The sequence below is a fragment of the Miscanthus floridulus genome, unplaced genomic scaffold (genome assembly GCF_019320115.1).
Source record: "Miscanthus floridulus cultivar M001 unplaced genomic scaffold, ASM1932011v1 fs_857_2_3, whole genome shotgun sequence".
NCBI lineage: Eukaryota > Viridiplantae > Streptophyta > Magnoliopsida > Poales > Poaceae > Miscanthus > Miscanthus floridulus.
Genome location: NW_027097357.1, coordinates 34,324 through 60,000, shown reverse-complemented (window position 1 = coordinate 60,000; position 25,677 = coordinate 34,324). Strand labels below are relative to the sequence as shown.

General features: G+C 45.9%; 2 protein-coding genes across 2 annotated transcripts; one reads left to right on the top strand and one right to left on the bottom strand.

Moving 5' to 3' along the window:
- Positions 1-1,875: 1,875 nt before the first annotated feature.
- Positions 1,876-16,081, top strand: LOC136533334 (squalene monooxygenase SE1-like; the record flags this gene model as incomplete). The annotated part of the gene is made up of 6 exons (XM_066525896.1): positions 1,876-1,987; positions 14,468-14,642; positions 14,976-15,144; positions 15,226-15,444; positions 15,548-15,823; positions 15,899-16,081. Coding segments are annotated over 6 exons (1,134 nt in total), but the record flags the coding sequence as incomplete, so codon positions are not given.
- A 3,388-nt stretch (positions 16,082-19,469) lies between these two features.
- LOC136533332 (branched-chain-amino-acid aminotransferase 2, chloroplastic-like) lies at positions 19,470-21,962 on the bottom strand. Its single transcript, XM_066525894.1, has 7 exons — positions 21,694-21,962; positions 21,376-21,449; positions 21,057-21,246; positions 20,558-20,869; positions 20,340-20,438; positions 19,903-20,228; positions 19,470-19,783 (listed from the first exon to the last, which is right to left on the bottom strand). Exons 1-7 carry the CDS (start codon positions 21,799-21,801, stop codon positions 19,669-19,671), a joined length of 1,224 nt encoding a protein of 407 aa, XP_066381991.1. The 5' UTR covers positions 21,802-21,962; the 3' UTR covers positions 19,470-19,668.
- Between the last annotated feature and the right edge of the window lie 3,715 nt (positions 21,963-25,677).

Sequence of the window (25,677 nt, the reverse complement as noted above, 5' to 3'; positions counted from 1 at the left end):
AGAAGCATACGAACTCTCTTCCGCTCACTTGTAAGGCCATCCCCTTCATCTATAAAAGGGGATGCGCTCTCTCCCAAGAGACCCAAGTTTATTCAAGTTCATACAAGTCATTCCAGATTCATTAGATCAATCAAGTTCACTAGCTCACAACCATAGAACCATCAGGTTCGGACCTTAAGCACATGCTTGAACACGTAGCTCATAGAGGAACTCCTGTCGCTCTCGGTCCTTCTGACCAGAGCCGACCGGACCTCTCGTGCACCCCATCTTTCTCCTTCTCGTTTGTAACCCCACTGCAAACTTCGAGCACCTAGGCTCAGGAATAAAGTCACCGACCAACTCAAACTGGACGTAGGGCACATTGCCTGAACTAGTATAAACTCTGTGTCATTGAGTGCTAGGCCACCTCCGATCACAACGTACGGCAAAACTACAAATATTTACTTGTTGGCTACTTTCTGCACCGACAGCTGGTATTCTATTGTGAACGGGAATGCGGTGTTGAATTTTTGGTTTGGCGTGAGCTACTAGCACGGATCGTAACTTTCTTTCATTCATGACGTATAGACCCAAGAACAACTTCAGTCCTGTTTTTGCATGGTTTTGTTTAGTTATTAGTTTATTTATTCCAAGACACCCATTTTTTTCCTGACGAGATTAGATGTCAGTTACCTTTCTGTAATAAGGTTCTGGCTACGGTTGTTAATAAGTCTCAGAGATAGATTCAAAAATAGAAAATTGCTTTGATTTTGTTGCAACTACGTTGGTGAATTTTGCATGTTTACCATGTCAGTGGAAAGTGAGGTTTCTGTCGGTGTCATGGTTTCTTTTGTGGACATGAAATTTGTGTGGCTTATATGGCAGTTAGGTGCTGCCAAATTTAGTTGTCGTCCAACTGTGAATGGAGAATTTTCCCTTCTCCAACTAAAGCATTCTTGCAATACTTGAACACTCTGTAATGAACTAGTCAATTCTTGGCCACAACCTTCTTGGATGGACAATGAAAGAGAGAGTGGGGGCGAGGGGGGAGAAAGCAACAGCCAAGAGAAGATTATACGTTTAAGCCTCAAACATCAGGTCTCTTGACCGTGGACACTAAAAACAAATTCTGTCTAGTAGAGTGACCAGGCATGCTTAATGTTTTCCATAGTGCTATGTTGAAGGTGTAAATTTACCTTGAATTTGAAGAAAATGTTGCTGGAGGACCTTACTAATTTTTCATGAATGTAGATGGCAGTTGATTCAATGGTGTACTGATGTGCTCTTTCTCAACATTAATGAATTGCCAAACTAATTTAGGTCAAAGAAAAGAGGATCGTCCAATCAATTTTATGACCTACTTAACTTGACATAACTCCAATCTACTCTGAGAGTGATGTATCATCAAAACGAAAATGTGGGCACGTCCTGTTACTTGAATCGACTATTTTCCATTTGTTTGCAGATAATATAATATTCACATCAGAAATGGTTATATGTATGATACAAAGCAACAATAAATCTCCTTACCCACTTGAAGTATTCCTATTATGGGATTTCTTTTATCCACTCATCCTTTTGTCAAATTGTGAGCACGAAAGCTCTATGCAGAAATTATTTTAACTGGCTACATATGGATGAGACCATGTTAAACTATCTTTTATCTTGTATACCCAGCTGTATATAGGGCAGTATACTAGTACTATCCAAGCTTTAATACTAATCCAATTTGGCTTGATGGCAGCTGAATGATTTATTTTTTCCAATGCGTATTTGTAGTTATTGGAGTGAGAACCTAGTTTCATCTGGATGTGGATATAATTCTCTCTATTGTATTATATTGTTTCATCTCTCCTCTCTATTTATTTTAATCTACTTTGTTTGTTGGGAATGTAGGATGGCCGTCGGGTGCTTCTCATCGAGAGGGGTCTGACAGAACCTAACAGAATTGTGGGTGAACTGTTGCAACCTAGGGGTTACTTGAAATTAATTGAGTTGGGCCTCGAAGGTAAAGCCCATTTTTTGTTATCTTATTCTGTTCCCATGCCATTTCTAAAGTTATTGTGACCTGTTGACACCGTTTTTTGCACGTGTCAAAATGATTAGAGTGGGCTAGTCGGCAGAGGAAAGTTACTGTGTACGCTGACAGCCGATGAAAATCAGTTTGTAAAGATGGTTGCCGATGAATGGTGGTGATCGATGGAAAGGTTGATTTAGACTCGGGCGTTGCCGATAAGGTTGGAGATGTTATTGTCGATGCCGATGAAGGAAGGCTTGAAGACTACTGCCGATGAAACAGGGAGTATGCCGATGGAAAGGAGGATGGTGAGATTTCCATCGTAATTGAGGCGGACAGGGAAATAGATAGGAGTTGATTTCCTTTTCTATATTTGTTAGAGTATGATTCATGTAAGAGTCACGTGTTTCCTTAGATATGGGCTTGGTGTCCTAGTTGTGTTTTGTTGTGTCTCTTTAGATCAGGGTATAAATATGGAGTGAGGGGCAATGTAATAAATATATCAATCAATATCAAAACCAATTTTTACTCCTATTTGCATCTACTTACTTTTCGGCGACTTCGTCAATTTGCATATTTTTCCTTTTTACGAGTTCTCATTGATTCGGCGAGCTGCATCGCTTCAGTGTGACCTTCGGCGATTCTCAAGTTCCGTATGAGTACCTCTTGGCCATGACTTCCGGGCGTATCGCTGTTGTCAGGACCAAAGTGCTCGTATCTTCATCCTTGTCGATTAATAGATCAAATCGACTGGCACGCTTTGGATATCGATTTGGGTATTAGCCCTTTGTGTTTGCAGATCCACTTTTGCATCAACACATCTTTTGGCACGCTCGGTGGGACCAATCAATCCGATCAATATGTTCAATTCCGAGATTAATTCAGAGAACATTATCGCGGTATCAGAAGAAGATCTTAAGGAAGAGCAGAGGCAGGCTATGGAAAAGGCTGTAGAAGAATACAGGCAGCTTTGTCTGAAATCGTTTAGCCTAAACAAGAGTGGACAAGTCATCCAGAAGCAAGATTTGCCGTTGCCTCGGCAGGTTACCTTTGACTCCAATCCTGGTAAACTTCAAGAGATGGTTAATTATGCAGTAAATCATGCTTTAATTAATCATTCCAATGTACTATCCAATACTGTTCATAATGCTGTGGTTCGAACTCTCAAAGAAGGACAAACGTCATCGCATTACGTTGGGCCTGCCTATCACCAACCAGAGCCGGCATCTGTCAATACTCCATCGGCTCCCTCGGCCGTTGTGGGTACAGAAGTTACTTCTCCTCCAGTATCGGCAGGCTTACCTAATATTCAATCTACACCGATACGATCAGATCAGGTACTACCAGGAGGATGAGTTCAGCTTAACACAGATCTATTGGCATCAGCTATGTCAGGCCCTGTGTCTCAGAATAGCTAGATTCCTGCTAATTGGTGGGGATATGGTATGCCTCTGGAGTCATCTGCTCTCAATCCTAGGTTACCTCAAGTGTTTGATGCAGTAGGAAAAGCTCCTATACCATCGGCTGTTTCGCCGATGGCTCAAGTGCCTCAATATGCCACAGCAACTACTGTGCAACCAACTCCAGGAGGTTTCCAGATGCCTTTGGTTCAGACACCCAATTCAAGTCCATTGGCAAGCTTACTGTCGATGCAGTAGAAAGCCCCTGCTATGAGTCAAACTAGGGTTCAATTCATGCCTCAAGCTGGTTATAATTATCCAACAATGTCAGCAAATTACCAACCATCGGTAAGTTTTGTACCGATGAGTTCTAATAAAGGTTGGTTAGGACAGTTACCTGTTCAACATACGGTTCAGCAAAATCAGCAGGTTGCAGGGATTCAACAAGGTCATATGCAAGCTGGTTTCCAGAATCAAGCATCGGTAGCTCAGCCGATGAATCCTTTCCAACAGGTTAATGAACCACAAGTAACGGCAAATATGCCAATTGCTGGAGATCATGGGCCACAAAGATATATGGAGGGATATCAGCAGCCACCTCCTGTAGAAATTTAGCCAGTTCGTCAGCAGGAGGCTGATGCTTTTTGGGCCGATAAGATAGCAGAAATTATGAAGGATCAGTTTGGGATAAAGCCTAAGGTCAATACTTATTCTTATCGGACTCCTTACCCTCCTGCATATGATTTAATTCCTCTCCCAAATCGGTACAAGGTACCAGATTTCACTAAATTCTCTGGGCAAGATGATACATCAACAATGGAACACGTCAATCGCTTCATTATTCAATGTGGAGAGGCAGCTAGCAGAGATGAATTAAGAGTTCGACTATTTTCATCATCTTTGTCTGGATCGGCATTTACATGGTTCATTTCATTACCACCAAATTATATTATTACTTGGGTTGATCTAGAAAAACAATTTCATAGGTATTTCTTTGCTGGAATCCATGAAAAGAAGCTTACCGATTTAGTAAAATTGAGACAGCGTAATGATGAATCGGTAGAAAGCTTTGTGCAAAGGCTAAGAGATGTAAAGAATAAGTGCTACAGTCTGGTACTGGATGATCGGCAGCTTGCCGATCTGGCTTTCCAAGGGTTATTGCCACATCTTAAAGACAGATATGCTTCTCAGGAGTTTAAAAGTCTCAGTCATCTTGTGCAAAGGATTTCTGATCAAGACACTAGGGTTTTTGAACCTAAAAAGAATTGGAGTAAAAAAGTATCATTTGTTGAAGAAGTAGGAGATTCTGATTCTGATGAAGAACCAGTTATCGGCTTAGCTGAGTGGGTTAAGAATAAAAGGCCGATATCTTGTCCCTTTGGTCAGAAAGAGCCAAAAAAGTTTACCTTTGATGTCACCAAGGCCGACAAGATATTTGATCTTCTGCTTCAAGAGGGCCAAATTAAGCTGTCACCTAATCATGTGATCCCATCGGTAGAAGAGTTGAAGAAAATCTTGTACTGCAAATGGCACAATGCAACTTCACACAGTACAAATGAGTGCAAGGTGTTCAGGCAACAGTTACAATCGGCTATTGAATCTGGAAGAATTAAGTTTGGTACTTCCAAGGCCCAGAAGCCGATGAAAATTGATCAACACCCTTTTCCAGCAAATATGTTGGAGGCTAAAGGGAAGACCAAGGTATTGACGTCAGAGGCTGCTGAGAAAAATGCATCAGTGGATCCCCAACATCGGATAACTACCGATGATGCAAAAAGTAAGGGTCTGCTGGGAGAAAGGAGTAGTTCCAAAAATCCTCCTCGACCTAGCATTGTGATTACTCATTGAAGGCAGCAGGAGAGTTGGCGTCAGCGAAATGACCGATATCGACAACAGCAAGAAGAGAGACATCGGGAAGAATGGCATCGGCATAAAGATCATTGGAGGTGCCCATTTTTCATCCATTGCTGGGAAGAAGGTATTAAATTGCCAACTGTTGAAAATTGCCCTGAGTGCAATGGCTATTATGGGGTCAATCGGTCAGAAAGGAGGTTTCAACCTAGCAATCAGGGTTTATTTATCAATGAGCCGATCAGAGGCAGAGCATCAGTGCATGATCGGCTGGGGGGCAGACTTAGTGTACATGAGAGGCTTGGTAAACGCGCTAGATATTTTCCAAGGAATCAAGAGGAGCTTGAGGAGATGGCAAACGCAAGAGTTCCTGATGAAGAAATATTCTACAGGGACCCTAATATACGCCGTGTAGAGTCAACTAGGACCTGTTATCAGCCGGTTTGGAAAACCAAGTTTCCTCGATGGTGCCCGGAGGGTTTGACAAAGACGCAGAGAAGGAGGATGCAACGTGAGCGTCAGGAGGATTTATACCAAGAGGAAAATTCCTCCAATGAAAGGTTCGGTCATTAGCAGTGGCAGGTAAAACACAAAAATAAGGGTCCATCAGCAGATGTTAATATGGTATTCATGTTGCCATTGGAGTTTTTGGCACTATCTGATAATGAGGAAGAAGTTGTTCTCTCTGATCAAGTAGCTCAGTTGACACTAGATCCAATGATGGCTGTTTTTGAGAAACCTACCGATGATGAGAGACAGCATCTTAAGGCTTTGTTTGTGAAAGGCAGAGTTGATGGGCAGCCTGTATCTAAGATACTTATCGATGGAGGGGCTGCAATTAATATTATGCCTTATGTGATGTATCAGAAACTTGGTAAGGGAGATCAAGACTTGACCAAAACCGATATGATGCTAAAGGATTTTGAAGGCAATGTGTCACCGGCTAAAGGGGCAGTATGCGTTGAATTGACCATCGGTAGTAAAACCTTGCCGACGATGTTCTTTGTTATTAATGGCAAGGGTGCATATAATTTGCTTCTAGGGAGGGATTGGATTCATGCTAATTGTTGTGTTCCTTCTACAATGCATCAATGCCTCGTACAGTGGATTGGGGATAAGATTGAGGTTGTCCCTGGTGATTCTTCTTATATCATCGCATCGGCAGAATCAGATACTTATGAGCGAACTAAATGCATATTAGGAGAAATTTGGGAAAAAGAGTTTCTTAGAGTTGCTGATTATCAAATTCCACCAATCCAAGCAGTCGGTTCTGAAGAAGAGTTTTAATGGATAGGTTTGCCGATGATGGAAAATTAGGTCAAGGGTTTACATCGGCAGATGATTTAGTAGAAGTAGATATTGGTGATGGCGATAGGCCAAGGCCTACTTTTATTAGTGCTAAGTTAGATTCTAAGTGTAAGCAACAAATAATTGATTTGTTAAAAGAGTATAAAGATTGTTTTGCTTGGGATTATACTGAGATGCCTGGATTGGACCGATCGGTAGTTGAACATCGGTTACCTATCAAATCTAGATTTCGGCCACATTAGCAGCCAGCGCGCCGATGCAACCCTAATATACTTCCTGATATTAAGGCCAAAATAACTAAATTAATTGAGGCAAAGTTTATTCGGCAGTGTCGATATGCAGAGTGGATCTCTAATGTGGTTCCTGTTTATAAGAAAAATGGAAAACTTCGTGTTTGTATTGATTTCAGGAATCTCAACAAAGCCACACCGATGGATGGCTATCCAATGCTGATTGCTGATTTGTTGATTGATGCTGCAGCCGGACATCAAATTATCAGTTTCATGGATGGTAATGCAGGTTACAATCAAATATTCATGGCTGAAGAAGATATTCCCAAGACTGCTTTTAGATGTCCAGGTCATGTGGGGTTGTTTGAGTGGATAGTTATGACGTTTGGTTTGAAAAATGCCGGTGCTACTTATCAAAGAGCTATGAACTTTATTTTTCATGAATACATCGGCACATTAGTGGAGATCTACATTGATGATGTAGTGATTAAGTCTAGAGATGTCACAAAACATTTAGCCGATCTACGAAAGATACTGGAGTGCACAAGGAAGCATGGATTGAAGATGAATCCTAATAAATGTGCATTTGGTGTATCGGCAGAACAATTCTTGGGTTTTATGGTGCATTAGCGGGGCATCGAAATCAGTAGAAAGTCTATTGATGCAATTAACAAGGTGGTTGCTCCTGCCAATAAGACTGAATTGCAATCTTTGATCGGTAAGATTAATTTCATTAGAAGATTCATATCTAATCTGTCGGGTAAGATCAAGGCTTTCAGTCCACTACTTAAATTGAAAGCCGATCAAGAATTTGTATGGGGAGCTGAGCAGCAGTTAGCCCTCAATGAAATTAAGAAATATTTAACAAATCCTCCAGTACTAGTTCCACCTCAACACGGGAAGCCTTTCAGGTTGTATTTGTCAACTGATGATACCGTTATCGGTTCAGCTCTTTTTCAAGAATTTGAGGGGAAAGAACGTGTTATTTATTATTTGAGCAAAAGATTAGTGGATGCTGAGACAAGGTATTCGGCCATTGAAAAATTATGTCTGTGTTTATACTTTTCTTGTGTCAAATTAAGACATTATTTGTTATCTGCCGAATGTACGGTCATATGCAAAGACGACGTAGTCAAGTATATGCTGTCAATGCCGATATTAAGTGGTAGAATCGGCAAGTGGATTTTAGCATTATCAGAATTTGAACTACGTTACGAATCAACTAAGGCAGTTAAGGGGCAAGTTATGGCTGATTTTGTCACTCAGCATTGTAATACAGTGGACTCTCTGGAGGTTGCTCCCTGGACATTTTTCTTCGATGGGTCCACATGTGGTGAAGGAGCAGGTATCGGCATTGTGTTAATTTCACCTCATGGAAGGAAATATAAGTTTTCATTGCCGATTGTTGCTACGTCGACAAACAATTAGGCTGAATACCAAGCCTTGATAAAAGGGTTAGAATTACTGAAGGAGATACGTGCCGATGCTGTTGAAATCTTTGGTGATTCTATGCTAGTTATAAATCAATTGGCTGGAATTTATGAATGCCGAAGTGAAGTTTTGATTTTGTATTATGAAAGATGTTTGCAATTGTTGAAAGGATTTAGAGATTTTCGTCTTGAACATATTTCTCGACTGCATAATGAGGAGGCTAATCGACTAGCTCAGCATGCTTCAGGGTATCAGCCTATTCAGGAAGTGCTAACATCGGCAGTCGATACTGATGACTGGAGAAAGGAGATTGTCGATTATTTAAAGGATCCATATAAAAAGGTTGAAAGACGTGTAAGGTTCCAAGCTACCAAGTATGTGCTCCTCGATGATGAATTATATTATCGAACTATAGATGGAGTTTTACTCAGATGTGTTAGCAGTGATGAATCGAAGAGCTTGATGGGTGAAATTCATGAAGGAGTGTGTGGGGCGCATCAATCGGCTTTCAAGATGAAGTGGATGATCAGAAGGAATGGATACTATTGGCCGACTATTCTTGAAGATTGTTTTAAATATTTTAAAGGATGTCAGGGGTGTCAAAAGTTTGGTAATATTCAAAGAGCGCCTGCATCGGCTATGAACCCTATAATCAAACCTTGGCCGTTCCGGGGATGGGCTATCGATCTCATCGGTCAGATTTATCCGCCATCGAGCAAAGGACATAAATTTATTCTGGTTGCTACCGATTATTTCACAAAATGGGTTGAGGCAATTCCTTTAAAAAAGGTGACATCGGTTAATATGATTGATTTTGTGAAAGAGCATATTGTTTACCGATTTGGTATTCCTCAGACTATCACTACCGATCAGGGCACTATGTTTACATCAGGAGAATTTGATGAGTTTGCTGTAGGTATGGGAATTAAAGTTTTAAATTCTTCTCCATATTATGCTCAAGCTAATGGTCAAGCTGAGGCTTCTAACAAAGGGATCATCAAACTCATTAAGCGCAAAATTGAAGAAAATCCTAGAAGGTGGCATACAGTATTAAATGAAGCCTTGTGGTCATATCGGATGTCATGTCATGGTGCAACCAAAGTAACGCCTTATCAGTTAGTATATGGACACGATGCAGTATTGCCTTGGGAAATTAAAGTTGGCTCAAGGCGAATATGTTCTCAAAATCAGCTGACAGCCGATGATTATGATACTCTTATGAAGGATGAGTTGGAAGATGTGGCGGGTCATCGGTTAAGGGCTTTAGTTAGCATCGAAGAAAATAAGAAAAGAGTAGCCAGATGGTATGACAAGAAGGTGAAGGTAAAGGAGTTTGCCGATGGAGATATGGTCTGGAAATTGATTTTACCGATTGGGACTAAAAGTTCAAAGTTTGGAAAGTGGTCTCCTAATTGGGAAGGTCCATATCGGATAAATCAGTCTGTTCCTGGTAACACATATATTCTAGAAACCCTCGAAGGGGTTGCGTTTCCTAGAGCATTAAATGGAAAATATTTAAAGAAATATTACCCTAGTATCTGGATGGATGCATAAAAGTATAAGTGCCGATAATAGGCCTATCGGCTAGAATTATGCAAGGATGTCAATGTCTCGTAAAGTGCCGATACAATAAACAAGAGTACAAGTTTAACAAGGATTGGATAGCTAATATCGCACGCAGGCAAATCTAGTCGGCTTCCTCCATTTCTTTGATGTCGTCATCGGCAGCACCCTCCACAGGCTTGAGTTTTTTCTTCATGGCCAAAGCTTTGTGAGCCTGGATGTCTCTTTCTTGCTGAAGGGCCTTGATGGCATTGGGTAGCTGGCTTTCTTCTTGTTGAGCATGAGTTAAGGCTGCATCGACTTCTTTCAATTCAGCCAATAGAGCCATCTTCTTTGCTGATAAATCTAAGATTTTCTGCTTAAGTTCAGCGCCCGAAGTCTGCAAGTTGCCGATGCCCTTGTGCTTCTCATCGGCAATTTGTTTCAATTGTAGCATCTCTTCTTTGAGTTGAGCTTGAGCTGCTCTATCGGCAATACGTTGAGCAGCCCGTTGATATTGCAGTTGGCGGCTTTCTAAATGGGCTGCTGGGAAGAGTACTTCTTCAACATCGGCAAGGACCTGGCCACGGATTGTTTTGAAAATTGCCTTTGCAGGGTCCGAGTCATCTACCAGTTGGGCGGTATCCTGCTGTAGCAAGTTCAGGAGAGCTTCCAACTTGGACTTAATTTCTACCGATATTGTTCCCAGTGCAAGGGAAGAACTTGTTTCCTCTCCATCATCATCAGAAACATCAATGGCAAAGGAAAATAGGTTGTTTGGGGAGTCTTGTTCCTGAGGAAAAGAAAAAGAGGTCAATTAAGGATAAGTATGAACATTATAAATCGACTAGGTCAATCGGCTTACCTATTTCAAGGCAATTTCCTGTGCTTGGCTGGAGGAAGCAGCCTGGAGTATGCCGTGTGAAGGATCGGCTGAGCTTGCCGATGGGATATCTTCTGTAGCCTCATCGGTGGTTGGCCCTTGGGGTATGATGACCGATGGTATGTCCTGTACAGGAGGGTTAACTGCTTGCTCAGTTGCATCGATTGATTCTGGCCGGCTTGCAGACGTTGGGGCAGATGGGGGGATCGGCATGGACTTCTGTCGTTTTGGCTGTGCCTCGGCATCTATTAAGGCTTTGCGCTTTGCTTGGACCTTAGCAGTGGTTGGCTGGGGGGCATCAGCACTTGTTGGTTGTGGAGCTTGAACATCTGGTACGCTTGCCGATGTACCCATTTGTTGCTGCAAAACGAGTGTAAGGTATGGTATTTACAGATAAAATGTAAAATCGAAGGAATACCTCTGAAGGTTTGTCGGAGGTAGTGGTGCTTGGTGTCAGAGGAATTGCCGATGACAATCCAGCATAGGCTCTTACACCCTGATGATTAATGTTAATACAGTCTGTGATCGGCATGAGTAGAAATAAACAGGGTTGTTACCTTGAATGCCTTGATCAGGGTTGTAGCAGCAGCCGATGGAGTGGCCCTAGCTATAGCCAACTTGGACTTGGAGGTGATGGTCTTGGCGCGAGTCTTCTGGTGAGTCAAAGCAGCTAAGGTGGGGGCGTTGTAGCCGATCGGTGATATCGGGGAAATAGGCTGAAGATTGAAGGGTTTCCCACTTATGCTCATAGATGGTGCTGGGTTGTTAACCTGTCACGAGAAAGTTAGTTACCGATATATGAAAGGAAAAAGCAAAAGAGAGTTAAAAGAAACTTACTGCGTCATCAGGAATGGCGTATTCAGGGTCGATCATGTGCCGATATGAGTGAGCAGATGTTGCAAACAATTGTTCCTTCCACTCTCGCCACCATTGCTTATATGATTCGGTGATGAAAGATACTGGCGTCCAGTTGGATATATCGACATCTGTAGTATCGGCATCGGGGGAAAGTTGCACTACCCTGCTCCAATCTGTTCCGCAGGTGATTGTTTCTCTGGGTTTGATCACATCGGCAAAACAAAGTTTGATTGGCAGTTGCCCAAAAGCCAATTGACGGGATACTGCCGATGGATTGTAAAATTCATACGTGATATTGGTGTTTTTTCCGCTACCGAATGTGTTTACTGGGATTGCCCTGGGAGTAATGATGGCCATCATGAGTTCATTATCCTGATTCAGAGTGTCATCGGCAAAGTTGAAAAAAAGGGGGAATCTATTTTCTTCGTCGATATAAGGTACCCAGGCCCTATGATCACGAGAAAGACCATTGTAGAAGCTTTGGAAGAATCTGCCGATCTGGTCTTCATTGGCCTCTGTTCCAGGGAGGACAATTATGGCTTCACCAAAATTGAGGGGCGGGCGTGTTGCCGATTCCTCATCCCCAAGCACGTGGTCTTCAGCAATTTCTTGTGGGAATTGTTGGGCAAAGAAGTCCCATTGCAAATGCTTATGCATATGGGCATTCAGCCACATGTAGATAAACCACCACGGGCCTCCTAAGTTGCCGATGGGTTCGCCAAGCAAAAGTTTCTGAGACACTTGATGAAGAAGATGATAAGTGGAGCTCAGAAGGTATCGGCCAAGAGGGAACCTTACACCATTGGCCAAGAGTTCAGCCACGGGGAGGAAGGCGTTGGTTGGTCCTACTGATCGACCACAGAAGATAAATTTTTCTAACCACATATTCAAGAATGTGGCATGTTCCCTCTGGTTAATTGTCCCGGTCTTCTGGCATTCTTGAATGTATCCCGTCCAACCGCCGATGTTGCGGGTATTCACCCTATATTCAGATTTTCTGCCATAGATGGAGCCTTCATCGGCAGTTGAAATATCCAAGTCAGTGAGCATGTGGACATCGGCAAGTGTGGGAGTAGCTGGGCCATGTCCAAACATAAAAGTGTTTGTTGTGTTTGACCAGAAGTAAGCAGCTGCAATCATCATTGACTCATTCTTTTGCATATCGGCAATGGATAGCCTAATGCATTGGTCTAGCTTCCGTTCTGCCCAGTATACTTGCATCGACCTATTGACCCTTAAGTACCAATCTTTCCACCCTTTGATGGTTTTGGGCCAAGATCGGAATGTATCTTTCCATAAATTCAGAGAAAAATTTTGGGCTCTAAAGGGGATTCTATTGACTTCTGCATTAATCAGATCGGTTGGATCTGGGTTACCCATTGGTCCTAGGCATTGGACATGTGGCTGATCGGTTGGAACAACTAATTTGTTGCGCAGTTCCTAAGTTTAGAGAATCCGAAGAACAAAAGAAAAGAAAAATTACCGACTGTATGAATTCGCAAAGACCAGAGGAATCGAGGTAAAAGGTAACGGAAGTGGAACGAACCGCAGGGACATTGAAGTTGATTGCCATTATCTTGAGGTAGATGGGGGCACGAGCCGGAGACTCGAGGTTGATGCTAGAGAAAAGTTCTTGTTGTTTGAGGTCATGCAGTTGTTCGTCGGAGTCACCGCCGGAAAGAGAGAATGTCAAAGATTAGGGTCTGAGGGTAGAAGACGAGCGTTCCGGAGAAATCTATTTATAAGCCGCTTGGAGTAGGGGTATTTTGGACTTATCTCTATACCGCGCGCATGTAGGTCAAGGTGGTTCAGATGGATATGGTAACTGTTCGCACGATAATCAAGGGATTGTACAGATGATTTGATGGCAAGTAATCATGACTTGGAAGAGATATCGGTACAGGATATTCTAATTCTGAAAGTGGCGACATTATTATGTTAGGATCTTGCCGATGGATTATTGTTTCGGTATCTTAACCATAATCAAGACAAGACTGGTTGGCAATTGTGCGATATTTACTGAGGTGCGTGAATCAGGATTAGATTTGATTAGATTTGATAACAGATCAAGTTTTGGCTTGAATGATGAGTTATGGTAATTGGGCGAAGGCAAACGTTATCTGGAGTAAATTTCGGAGCATTAATGATTTTATACTCCGAAATTGGGGGGCATGTGTTGACACCGTTTTTTGCACGTGTCAAAATGATCAGAGTGGGCTAATCGGCAGAGGAAAGTTACTGTGTACGCTGACAGCCGATGAAAATCAGTTTGTAAAGATGGTTGCCGATGAATGGTGGTGATCGATGGAAAGGTTGATTTAGACTCGGGCGTTGCCGATAAGGTTGGAGATGTTATTGTCGATGCCGATGAAGGAAGGCTTGAAGACTACTGCCGATGAAACAGGGAGTATGCCGATGGAAAGGAGGACGGTGAGATTTCCATCGTAATTGAGGCGGACAGGGAAATAGATAGGAGTTGATTTCCTTTTCTATATTTGTTAGAGTATGATTCATGTAAGAGTCACGTGTTTCCTTAGATATGGGCTTGGTGTCCTATTTGTGTTTGGTTGTGTCTCTTTAGATCAGGGTATAAATATGGAGTGAGGGGCAATGTAATAAATATATCAATCAATATCAAAACCAATTTTTACTCCTATTTGCATCTACTTACTTTTCGACGACTTCGTCAATTTGCATATTTTTCCTTTTTACGAGTTCTCATTGATTCGGCGAGCTGCATCGCTTCAGTGCGACCTTTGGCGATTCTCGCGTTCCGTGTGAGTACCTCTTGGCCGTGACTTCCAGGCGTATCGCTGTTGTCAGGACCAAAGTGCTCGTATCTTCATCCTTGTCGATTAACAGGTCAAATCGACGGGCACGCTTTGGATATCGATTCGGGTATTAGCCCTTTGTGTTTGCAGATCCACTTTTGCATCAACATGACCATACCAGTTTTTGTTCTATTCAGATTGTGTGGAAGAAATTGATGCCCATCGTGTCCTTGGTTACGCATTATTCAAAGATGGAAGGAACACAAAGCTTGCTTATCCCTTGGAGAAGTTCCATTCTGATGTTGCTGGTAGGAGCTTTCGCAATGGGAGGTTTATACAGAGGATGCGTCAAAAAGCTGCGTCTTTGCCCAAGTAATATCAATAACTATTATGGGTTTTTCCTTACTTTGCTATATTGTTGCTTATTTGTTGTCCTGTAAACTTCTGTTTGGCCGTTTCATTCTTTTGATAAGGTTAACTCGGTAAGAATAGTATTGTATGTGACTTTAGTGCATCAACATCTTTAATTCGTTATAAAAGTTCTTGATTACTGCTCTTTGTTTGGTGTGTTTTTGTTCTCATGTTATTCCCCCCTTTTCTATTCTCAATTTGACATGTCTTAACTTTGCACGTAATGAATTATTTATGCAACTGCATCTGCATGTGACATGTGTTAATCTTTGACATGCTGTTGTGTTCGTCCAGTGTCCAATTAGAGCAAGGAATTGTTACATCACTTCTTGAAGAAAATGGTACTGTTAAAGGTGTTCAATACAAAACCAAGTCAGGTGAAGAACTAAAAGCTTATGCGCCCCTGACGATTGTATGTGATGGCTGCTTTTTGAATCTACGACGTACCCTTTGCTCTCCAAAGGTACACCCTTTATACTATACTTACACCATACTTATTGCTAAATTTTGTGCCTTGTGGATGTTAATGGAGATATGTGCTTAGGTTGACGTTCCATCATGTTTTGTTGGGCTGGTATTGGAGAAATGCCAACTTCCACATCCAAACAATGGCCATGTTATCTTGGCCAATCCTTCTCCAATCCTATTTTACCCAATTAGCAGCATAGAGGTGCGCTGTTTGGTTGATGTCCCTGGTCAGAAGGTGCCTTCCATAGCTAGCGGTGAAATGGCAAATTATCTCAAAACTGTTGTTGCACCCCAGGTAGTTCTTCCTTTTAAAAATATCAATGATCTTTTTCTTACTGCAGTTTCTCCTGACTACTTTTTGCAACATGATGTCATAACGGATAATTTTATGTTGTCAGATTCCTCCAGAAATCTATGACTCTTTCATAGCGGCCATTGATAAGGGAAGCATAAGAACAATGCCAGATAGGAGCATGCCAGCGGCTCCACATCCGACCCCTGGTGCGCTTTTGATGGGGGATGCATTCAATATGAGACACCCTTTAACTGGTGGAGGAATGACTGTTGCATTATCTGACATTGTTGTCCTACGTAATCTTCTCAAGCCTCTCCGCAATCTTCGTGACGCATCTTCCCAGTGCAAGTACCTTGAATCGTTCTATACACTACGGAAGGTCAGTCTTTGTATAACCATCAGTTACGTGGCTTACCCACAATTTTCTATTTCTTTCACACCATCATATTTTCAGCCGGTTGCTTCCACAATAAACACATTGGCCGGTGCTCTGTACAAGGTCTTCAGTGCCTCGCCTGATCAAGCTAGGAATGAGATGCGCCAAGCTACCTCCGACTATGACCCCACGTCTTCGACTAGGGTACGCAAAGACCCTACTCATTGCTCTTCTCCAATTGGCGCAACCAGAGCCGACTAGGACCAACCGACCGGGGACGCCCGCTCGGAAGGGACCAGGGAACGAACAGAGAAAGCAAGGCAAGTCGCTCAAGTCAAACCATGATACCAGGGACCGTACCCTGTCACCTACAGGAACAGTACTCTGTAACAGCCCTGACACAAACAGTATTGTAGACGCCGACATTTTCCTCTACAGTATTGTGGGCGCCGTTAAACTCCCATCCGGTAAGGCCCCCCACATGCCTCTGGGCATCGACAATGTTGTGGGTGCCAGAATTTACCGTACCAAGTGAACATGGTGAAACTCCTCACATGCCTCTGGGCATCAATAGTATATGCAGGTGCCGACATCTGTCATACCCGAAACAAGACGACGTAACCTCCCACATACAACCGACATCCAACAGTGTTGTGGGCGCCTACCATCCCCCTATACCCGTCGGCGTGGGCAACAAGACTTAGAAGCATACGAACTCTCTCCCGCTCACTTGTAAGGCCATCCCCTTCATCTATAAAAGGGGATGCACTCTCTCCCAAGAGACCCAAGTTTATTCAAGTTCATACAAGTCATTCCAGATTCATTAGATCAATCAAGTTCACTAGCTCACAACCACAGAACCGTCAGGTTCGGACCTCAAGCACACGCTTGAACACGTAGCTCATAGAGGAACTCCTGTCGCTCTCGGTCCTTCCGACCAGAGCCGACCGGACCTCTCGTGCACCCCATCTTTCTCCTTCTCGTTTGTAACCCCACTGCAAACTTCGAGCACCTGGGCTCAGGAATAAAGTCACTGACCGACTCAAACTGGACGTAGGGCACATTGCCTGAACCAGTATAAACTCTGTGTCATTGAGTGCTAGGTCACCTCCGATCACAACGTACGGCAAAACTACAAATATTTACTTGTTGGCTACTTTCTGCACCGACAGCTGGTATTCTATTGTGAATGGGAATGCGGTGTTGAATTTTTGGTTTGGCGTGAGCTACTAGCACGGATCGTAACTTTCTTTCATTCATGACGTATAGACCCAAGAACAACTTCAGTCCTGTTTTTGCATGGTTTGATTTAGTTATTAGTTTATTTATTCCAAGACACCCGTTTTTTTCCTGACGAGATTAGATGTCAGTTACCTTTCTGTAATAAGGTTCTGGCTACGGTTGTTAATAAGTCTCAGAGATAGATTCAAAAATAGAAAATTGCTTTGATTTTATTGCAACTACGTTGGTGAATTTTGCATGTTTACCGTGTCAGTGGAAAGTGAGGTTTCTGTCGGTGTCATGGTTTCTTTTGTGGACATGAAATTTGTGTGGCTTATATGGCAGTTAGGTGCTGCCAAATTTCGTTGTCGTGCAACTGTGAATGGAGAATTTTCCCTTCTCCAACTAAAGCATTCTTGCAATACTTGAACACTCTGTAATGAACTAGTCAATTCTTGGCCACAACCTTCTTGGATGGACAATGAAAGAGAGAGTGGGGGCGAGGGGGGAGAAAGCAACAGCCAAGAGAAGATTATACGTTTAAGCCTCAAACATCAGGTCTCTTGACCGTGGACACTAAAAACAAATTCTGTCTAGTAGAGTGACCAGGCATGCTTAATGTTTTCCATAGTGCTATGTTGAAGGTGTAAATTTACCTTGAATTTGAAGAAAATGTTGCTGGAGGACCTTACTAATTTTTCATGAATGTAGATGGCAGTTGATTCAATGCTGTACTGATGTGCTCTTTCTCAACATTAATGAATTGCCAAACTAATTTAGGTCAAAGAAAAGAGGATCGTCCAATCAATTTTATGAAACTTCACATAACTCCAATCTACTCTGAGAGTGATGTATCATCAAAACGAAAATGTGGGCACGTCCTGTTACTTGAATCGACTATTTTCCATTTGTTTGCAGATAATATAATATTCACATCAGAAATGGTTATATGTATGATACAAAGCAACAATAAATCTCCTTGCCCACTTGAAGTATTCCTATTATGGGATTTCTTTTATCCACTCATCGTTTTGTCAAATTGTGAGCACGAAAGCTCTGGGCAGAAATTATTTTAACTGGCTACATATGGATGAGACCATGTTAAACTATCTTTTATCTTGTATACCCAGCTGTATATAGGGCAGTATACTAGTACTATCCAAGCTTTAATACTAATCCAATTTGGCTTGATGTCAGCTGAATGATTTATTTTTTCCAATGCGTATTTGCAGTTATTGGAGTGAGAACCTAGTTTCATCTGGATGTGGATATAATTCTCTCTATTGTATTATATCGTTTCATCTCTCCTCTCTATTTATTTTAATCTACTTTGTTTGTTGGGAATGTAGGATGGCCGTCGGGTGCTTCTCATCGAAAGGGGTCTGACAGAACCTGACAGAATTGTGGGTGAACTGTTGCAACCTGGGGGTTACTTGAAATTAATTGAGTTGGGACTCGAAGGTAAAGCCCATTTTTTGTTATCTTATTCTATTCCCGTGCCATTTCTAAAGTTATTGTGACCATACCAGTTTTTGTTCTATTCAGATTGTGTGGAAGAAATTGATGCCCAGCGTGTCCTTGGTTACGCATTATTCAAAGATGGAAGGAACACAAAGCTTGCTTATCCCTTGGAGAAGTTCCATTCTGATGTTGCTGGTAGGAGCTTTCACAATGGGAGGTTTATACAGAGGATGCGTCAAAAAGCTGCGTCTTTGCCCAAGTAATATCAATAACTATTATGGGTTTTTCCTTACTTTGCTATATTGTTGCTTATTTGTTGTCCTGTAAACTTCCGTTTGACCATTTCATTCTTTTGATAAGGTTAACTCGGTAAGAATAGTATTGTATGTGACTTTAGTGCATCAACATCTTTAATTCGTTATAAAAGTTTTTCCTGTGTTAGTGGTTGGTTGTTGGTTGTTGTTAGCTGGTTGTTTGTGCTGGCACTGGAATGAGAAACCTACGCAGTCTTTCATGGCTCCTAATCCTACGCAGTCTTTCGGGATAAACACAAGATAATGTCACGCTGGCACGTGCCACGCGGCCTGTCTCCTCGTCTGATCGAGCTGCTGGAAGACCCGTGTCGTCTCCGTATAACCGAGTTCTTGCAGGGGATTACGATAGGATCCACTAAGCATCTACACGCACCCATGAAAGCACACGTTTCTTTTCTTGATTCGGATTGGCACGCCGACGTGGGCTCGGAGGGGGAAAAAATGCCTCCTCCTGGCCCTGCTGCAACTTGGATGGGTTTGGTGCACGTTCTTTTCGCCGCGTGAAAACGTGCAGATCGACCCGATCGCTTTGTGCTTGCGATGCTTACTGCAAGACTGATTGTATCTAGCTTGTGAGTTGCACGATACACTGAAATGGAGCTGTCGATACGGAGACGCCAAGGAAGATCATCAGTGCACAAGGGAGCTGGAAATCAAATCAATGACTGCTCAACAATGGCCTCACTGATCGCCACCAACACACGGTTTATTTTTCAATTGCTCCAATACTACATGTTGATCAATTGCGTATATATTCTACGGTCTACCGGATGATAATACCGATGGCTGTTCGCAGCGTAGGATCGAATGTTGTGGCGCTGGCATTCCCCAAATGCTGTCTGTCACCGTAATCTACTCTACTGCTACTGTCCATCCCTTCTTGTCCTCGGCCAGGCCCATCTGAATGGATGTCAGAGTCGTGTATAGCTCCTGCGACACCGTGTCCGGGCCCGTTCTGAATTCGTACCTGAAACGAACGCCCAAGAAACCGAGGAGGAAAATCAGTGGATCTGTATATGTTCATGACGAAAAACTTGCCGGGGTACGCGAAGAAAGAACGAACGAACGAACGAGGAGAATTCTTACTTGTTGCCCTGGTACGTAACTGTGGACACCGGAGCAACCACCACCGCCGTCCCGGTGCAGAATACCTCGTCTGCACCCATCAGATCGTCGATGGAAACTAGGCGTTCTTCAACCTTGTATCCGCGGTCCCTGGCGAGCTCGATGACGCTCTTGCGCGTGATGCCCGGGAGGATGGTGCCCCGGGTGGCCGGCGTGGCGACGACGCCGCCCTTGACGACGAACACGTTGCACGACGACACCTCCTCCAGGTAGCGCTTGTGGACCGAGTCCAGGTACAGCACGTCCGTGAACCCCTTGCTCTTGGCGTCCGTCTGTGCCCTCAGCATCTGCACATCACACCCCGTCGTCAGCCGGCCAGTCACTGCACCGCACAATGCGCGCCGCCAGAACGCGTCGTCAGGCGATAGTATACTCTAGATGTGTCCGAACGGAGGTACCGGCGCGTAGTTGGCGATGGTCTTGACGCCGCCGGTCCCGCCGGGCATCGCGCGGTGGAACTCGTCATGCACCACCAGGTTGATGGGCGCCAGGCCCTCCTGAGAAAAAAAAAATCAATCAAGGTCGCGCCGTCGCGGGCCTGTCATTCGCGTCTCGTTTCCGGCGGCCGGACTCTGTTGAACCGGAACCAGTGTGGCAGTGGCAGTGTGGCACTGACCTTGAAGTAGTTTCCGACGGGTGCGGCGTAGATGAGGAAGGTGTACTCCGGGGCCGGAGCCAGCCCAAGAATCGGGCCGCTCCCCATGAGCAGAGGCCGGAGGTACAGGGCTCCCTTTCCCTGCGGCGGCACCCAGCGCCTGTTGGCGAGGACGGTCTGCTTGACGGCGTCGACGAACTGCTCCACCGACGGTGCCGGCATGCACATGCGCTCGGCGCCGTGCTGCATCCGCCGCGCGTTCTCCTCCGGACGGAACAGCGTGTACCCGGACCGGTCCGGCCGCCGATACGCCTTCATCCCTTCGAACAGCCCCTGCAGGAGGCGGCAGTCGTTGGTTGCAGCCAGGCATGCGAAGAATTTGTTACCCAAGATATTTAATTAACGTCGGTGTCTAGGGAGCAGGGATGTAGTATCGCCAACGTCAATAGTTTACTAGAGAAGAGAGAAATCGTGTGCTCCATGCACATGCATGTCCTGGACGAACCGAACCGAAACGAACCTGGGCGTAGTTGAGAACGCCGGAGGAGGGGCTGAGCTCGATGTTGCCGTAGCGGCAGAGCTCGCCGAGGGGGAAGTCGCCGCGGTCCTCCGGCGAGCACCGCGTGACGTACATGTAGTCGGTCGGGGTGAGGCCGAAGCCGAGCTTGTCCCAGTCGATCTCGCCGCCGCCGCCGCTCTCCTCGTCGGACCTGCGCGTACACACGTTCAGTCGTTCACACACATGCATGTCGTTGCGGCCCGCAGATGGCGAAAGCGAAACAATGGAGAATGGTGGGATCGGGGATCTGCGCGCGGGCGCGTGACTCAGACAGACTCACCTGTCGACGTGGTCCAGCTGCGGCAGCGACAACTGCCACCGGCGAGGGAGAAGCGAGCCGCGGCCTCCTCCGGCCTGCAAATCGCGAGCAGCGTAAGTGGAGACGTTACTCCTCCGAGCGCTGAGTATGGATCTCATCGCGGCGGGGAGGGCCATGGTGGACGCGGCGGCCATGGCCGAGAAAGGAACGATCGATTACGGAAACAAACGAATAAAAGCATGAACAGTTCTGCTCCTTCCACGCGGCGCGCGCGAGAGAGATTTATGCATGGATTTGAACGGTGCACAGCTACACACACGACGAGAATCGCGCACGCACCGTAGCCAAAGCCAACGCCCTTGACAGGACACTCGAGAGGCCGCCATGGCCGCTGCTGCTGCGAGCCCACGGGAGAAAAGCGCCCTTGGCAGAGGTCCACGCAGCCATGCACGGTCCGCCCCTAGACCGGCCAGCTGCGATCGATGTCAGCGAAGCTCTTGTGGGAGGATCGAGTTGGTTGCAACCTTCGTTCACGGGCTACCAATGGCTGATGGGTTAGCTCTCGAGCACAGTTCGATCGAAGCACCACCCATCTATGTCTCTATACGGAGTGGGCTGTACTTAAGCAAGCGATGGATAGCCTGGCGGCGTCGCGGAGAACGCTTGCTTCTTCCGGCGCTAGCTGTGTATTCCACTACGATTTTTTTTAACAGTTTTTAAATAAATTTTAAATCTAACACTGTTTAATTTTTTTTTTCAAAACAAACACTTTTGGCCGCGCCCATTTTCCTGGTGCGACAAAACACCTGTGCCACGTCATGCAAGGTGGCGCGGTGAGAGGGTTGACGTGGCGACGACCGGGGCGCTGATCGGTGGCGCGGCAGAGCCGGGTAAATACGGCCGCGCCCGCCCGCGGCCCAGTCGGCTTGCGCGCCTGTCCGCCCGCGTGCCTGCCGCCGCGCCGGCCTCGCCCGCACATCGGCGCGCCATCCCCTCCGGCCGCCCAACGCGCCCTCCGGCCACGCACGGTGGCTGCCCGTCGCGCCACGGATGCCCGCCGCACCCGCCACCACCTCACTGCCGCGCCCCCGCCTCCCGGCCTGGTGTAGCGCGCCACCGCCACGAGGTACTCCCCTAGTGTATTTGTTGATTGAATCGACATTGTTAGTACAGTAAGTTAGTAAAATAAATAAAGTTAGTATAATTAGTAAAGTATAGTTTGTATAATTAGTAAAGTTAGTTAGTTTAGTTAGTACAGTTAGTGAGTCTAGTTATACATTATATTTAGTATAATTATTTGTTGTAGTTAGCTTTGTATAGATGTTAATATTAGATTAGTTAGTATAGTTATAGTTAGAATATGTATTAATATTACTGTTGGGTTCAAAAATCTGGGGTCCCTCGCGGACCGGCTTTCCCGCAAAGGCTCGACCCAAGCAGACAGCGCGCAACTCATATGCCAGCCCAAGTGTCTAAAACAACAGGCCAGAAGGGCGGTCCAGTCACCGACCGAAAGGTCAGGCCGAGGAGGAACATCATCCGCTTGTCGACTCTAGCCCACCACTCCGACCGAAGCGCTCACTTCGGTCTCTAGCCGCCTTAGGACGGTCTCTCCAACCGGAAGGCCTGACAAAGCCCTACCTCTGACTCCGACCCCACGTCTTCGACCGGGGTACGCAAAGACCCTGCTCACTGCTCTTCTCCGACTGGCGCAACCAGAGCCGACTGGGACCAACTGACTGGGGACGCCCGCCCGGAAGGGACCAGGGAACGAACGGAGAAAGCAAGGCAAGGCGCTCAAGTCAAACCATGATACCAGGGACCGTACCCTGTCACCTACAGGAACAGTACTCTGTAACAGCCCTGACACAAACAGTATTGTAGGCACCAACATTTTCCACTACAGTATTGTGGGCGCTGTTAAACTCCCATACGGTAAGGCCCCCCACGTGCCTCTGGACATCGACATTGTTGCGGATGTCGGGATTTACCGTACCAAGTGAACATGATGAAACTCCTCACATGCCTCTCGGTATCAACAGTATATGCAGATGCCGACATCTGCCATACCCGAAACAAGACGACGTAACCTCCCACATACAAGTTACAACTGACATCCAAAAGTGTTGTGGGCGCCTACCATCCTCTTGTACCCGCCGGCTTGGGCAACAAGACTTAGAAGCATACGAACTCTCTCCCTCTCACTTGTAGGGCCATTCCCTTCATCTATAAAAAGGGATGCGCTCTATCCCAAGAGACCCAAGTTTATTCAAGTTCATACAAGTCATTCCAGATTCATTAGATCAATCAAGTTCATTTGTTCACAACCACAGAACCGTCAGGTTCAGACCTCAAGCACACGCTTGAACACTTAGCTCATAGAGGAACTCCTGTCGCTATCAGCCCTTTTGACCGGAGCCGACCGGACCTCTCGTGCACCCCATCTTTCTTCTTCTCATTTGTAACCCCACTACAAACTTCGAGCACCTAGGCTCGTGAATAAAGTCACCGACCGACTCAAACTGGACGTAGGGCACATTGCCTGAACCACTATAAACCCTGTGTCATTGGGTGCTAGGCCACCTCCGACCACAACATACGGCAAAACTACAAATATTTACTTGTTGGTCACTTTCTGCACCGACAGTTGGCGCCGTCCGTGGGGGATACGCTGTATGTTCAACACTTTTTAGTCATCGAATGGCCCACTTTTCCACCACCCTCGTCGTGGCGGGCTCTGCCGATTCGATTCACTTCGGCTCACTGGAGTTTCCCGCGCTCCCACCTGTTGGGATGCGGGTTCCACCCGTCTTCGAGCCATCCTAGGCCTTCCTCGTCGAAAGCCTGGACTTCGTCATCGACCGGCTCGGTGTAGTACACTTCCGTGAGGAGGCACTCGTTCTGGCACCCGTTAGAGGGGACCCCTGCATCGACTCTGGGACGCACGACTTTGAGGACATGGCATCTGCGCTTCATTCCGAGCAAACTCTCTGCTCAAACCCCTCTGTCAGTAATATACATATTGTTATTTACTTACTATTATACATCTTCCGCCAATTACCTGGAGGGACCCCGTTGTCCCCGACACGACCACCATACCACCGGTTCGCCTACGGCCTCACGTCTCTCGTAGACGCGTACGCTTGGGGGCTCCAAAGGATGCCGACATCGCCCCCTCTCACATCCAAATTCATGGGTAGGGCGAGCTATGCCCCTACCTGTTTTCTCAACCTCATGGATGACGATGTTGAGAGTGACGGCTCCAGCATCGGCAACGTGGCACCAAGCCACCGTCCATCCTGAGAGTGCATTATGGCGGACGCTCTGGGACAGCCACTGGCAGTAACGCAGTCCTTGCAGACTCACGCCCCTCCAGATCCTCATGTGGAGACCCTCGAGCTCGCATGCAAGCAAGGCGAGGAGCCACGACAACAGTGGCTGCACCAGCGCGCTCGGCGCACCACACTACGCCCCGTGCGCGTAGACCGGTGAGCAGCGCCTGGGGTCATGCCCATTGGGTCCAGCACAACACCATGGATAGGGGGAACGATCCCCCACAGTTCGCTCGGGCCAATCAGAACATCGCCGCCGCGTCAATGCTTTTGCGTGGCCTGTCCGAGCTGAACGACCCTCATGAACAGGCGATGCACCAGAACCTCCGGGCACTAGTGGAGACTGCCGCTGTTCAACAATCGGAGAGCTCCGTATCGCAATGCCGACTCGTGGCCTTGCTCCCCACCAGGGGAATGGGGACGCAGCAGATGGGTCGCGCCACCCGATCACCGCTACAACCGCCGAGCATGGCACAGGAGGCCGCATTGGCTCCTCGTCTTGACTTGACGACCGCTCTGCACCGATCGCGTGTATACGCGTGGCTCAGACCGAACCGAGACACACGTAGCAGTGACCGGAGTCCCAGCCCTGATAGCTTGGGACCACGAACCATTGTCCAACACCTCCAGCAAGCGCCGCTCCCACCATGCTCCAACGGAGGCCGAGTCAAAGGTAAGGCCAAGCGCCAGGATCAGGACGAGGGCCCCTCCACACAGAGGGGAAAAAAGAACAAAAAGGATCGCCACCGACCGGCCAACTCCGCATTGGTCGCCACGTCTGATCATGCGGGCATGGAGCCCCAGCAGGACCCTCCAGGCCATTTCCATGAGCTCATGGAGAGCCCATGCACCAATCATGACTACCCCGTCAAACACCTCTATAAGGACTGCCAGCTCCTCAAGCACCTTCTGTGGCAGGCCGGTAGGCCAAAGGACGAAAAAGGCAAAGAAGCACCTACCGAGAAAGAGGGCATAGCAGGCAAGGATCTAT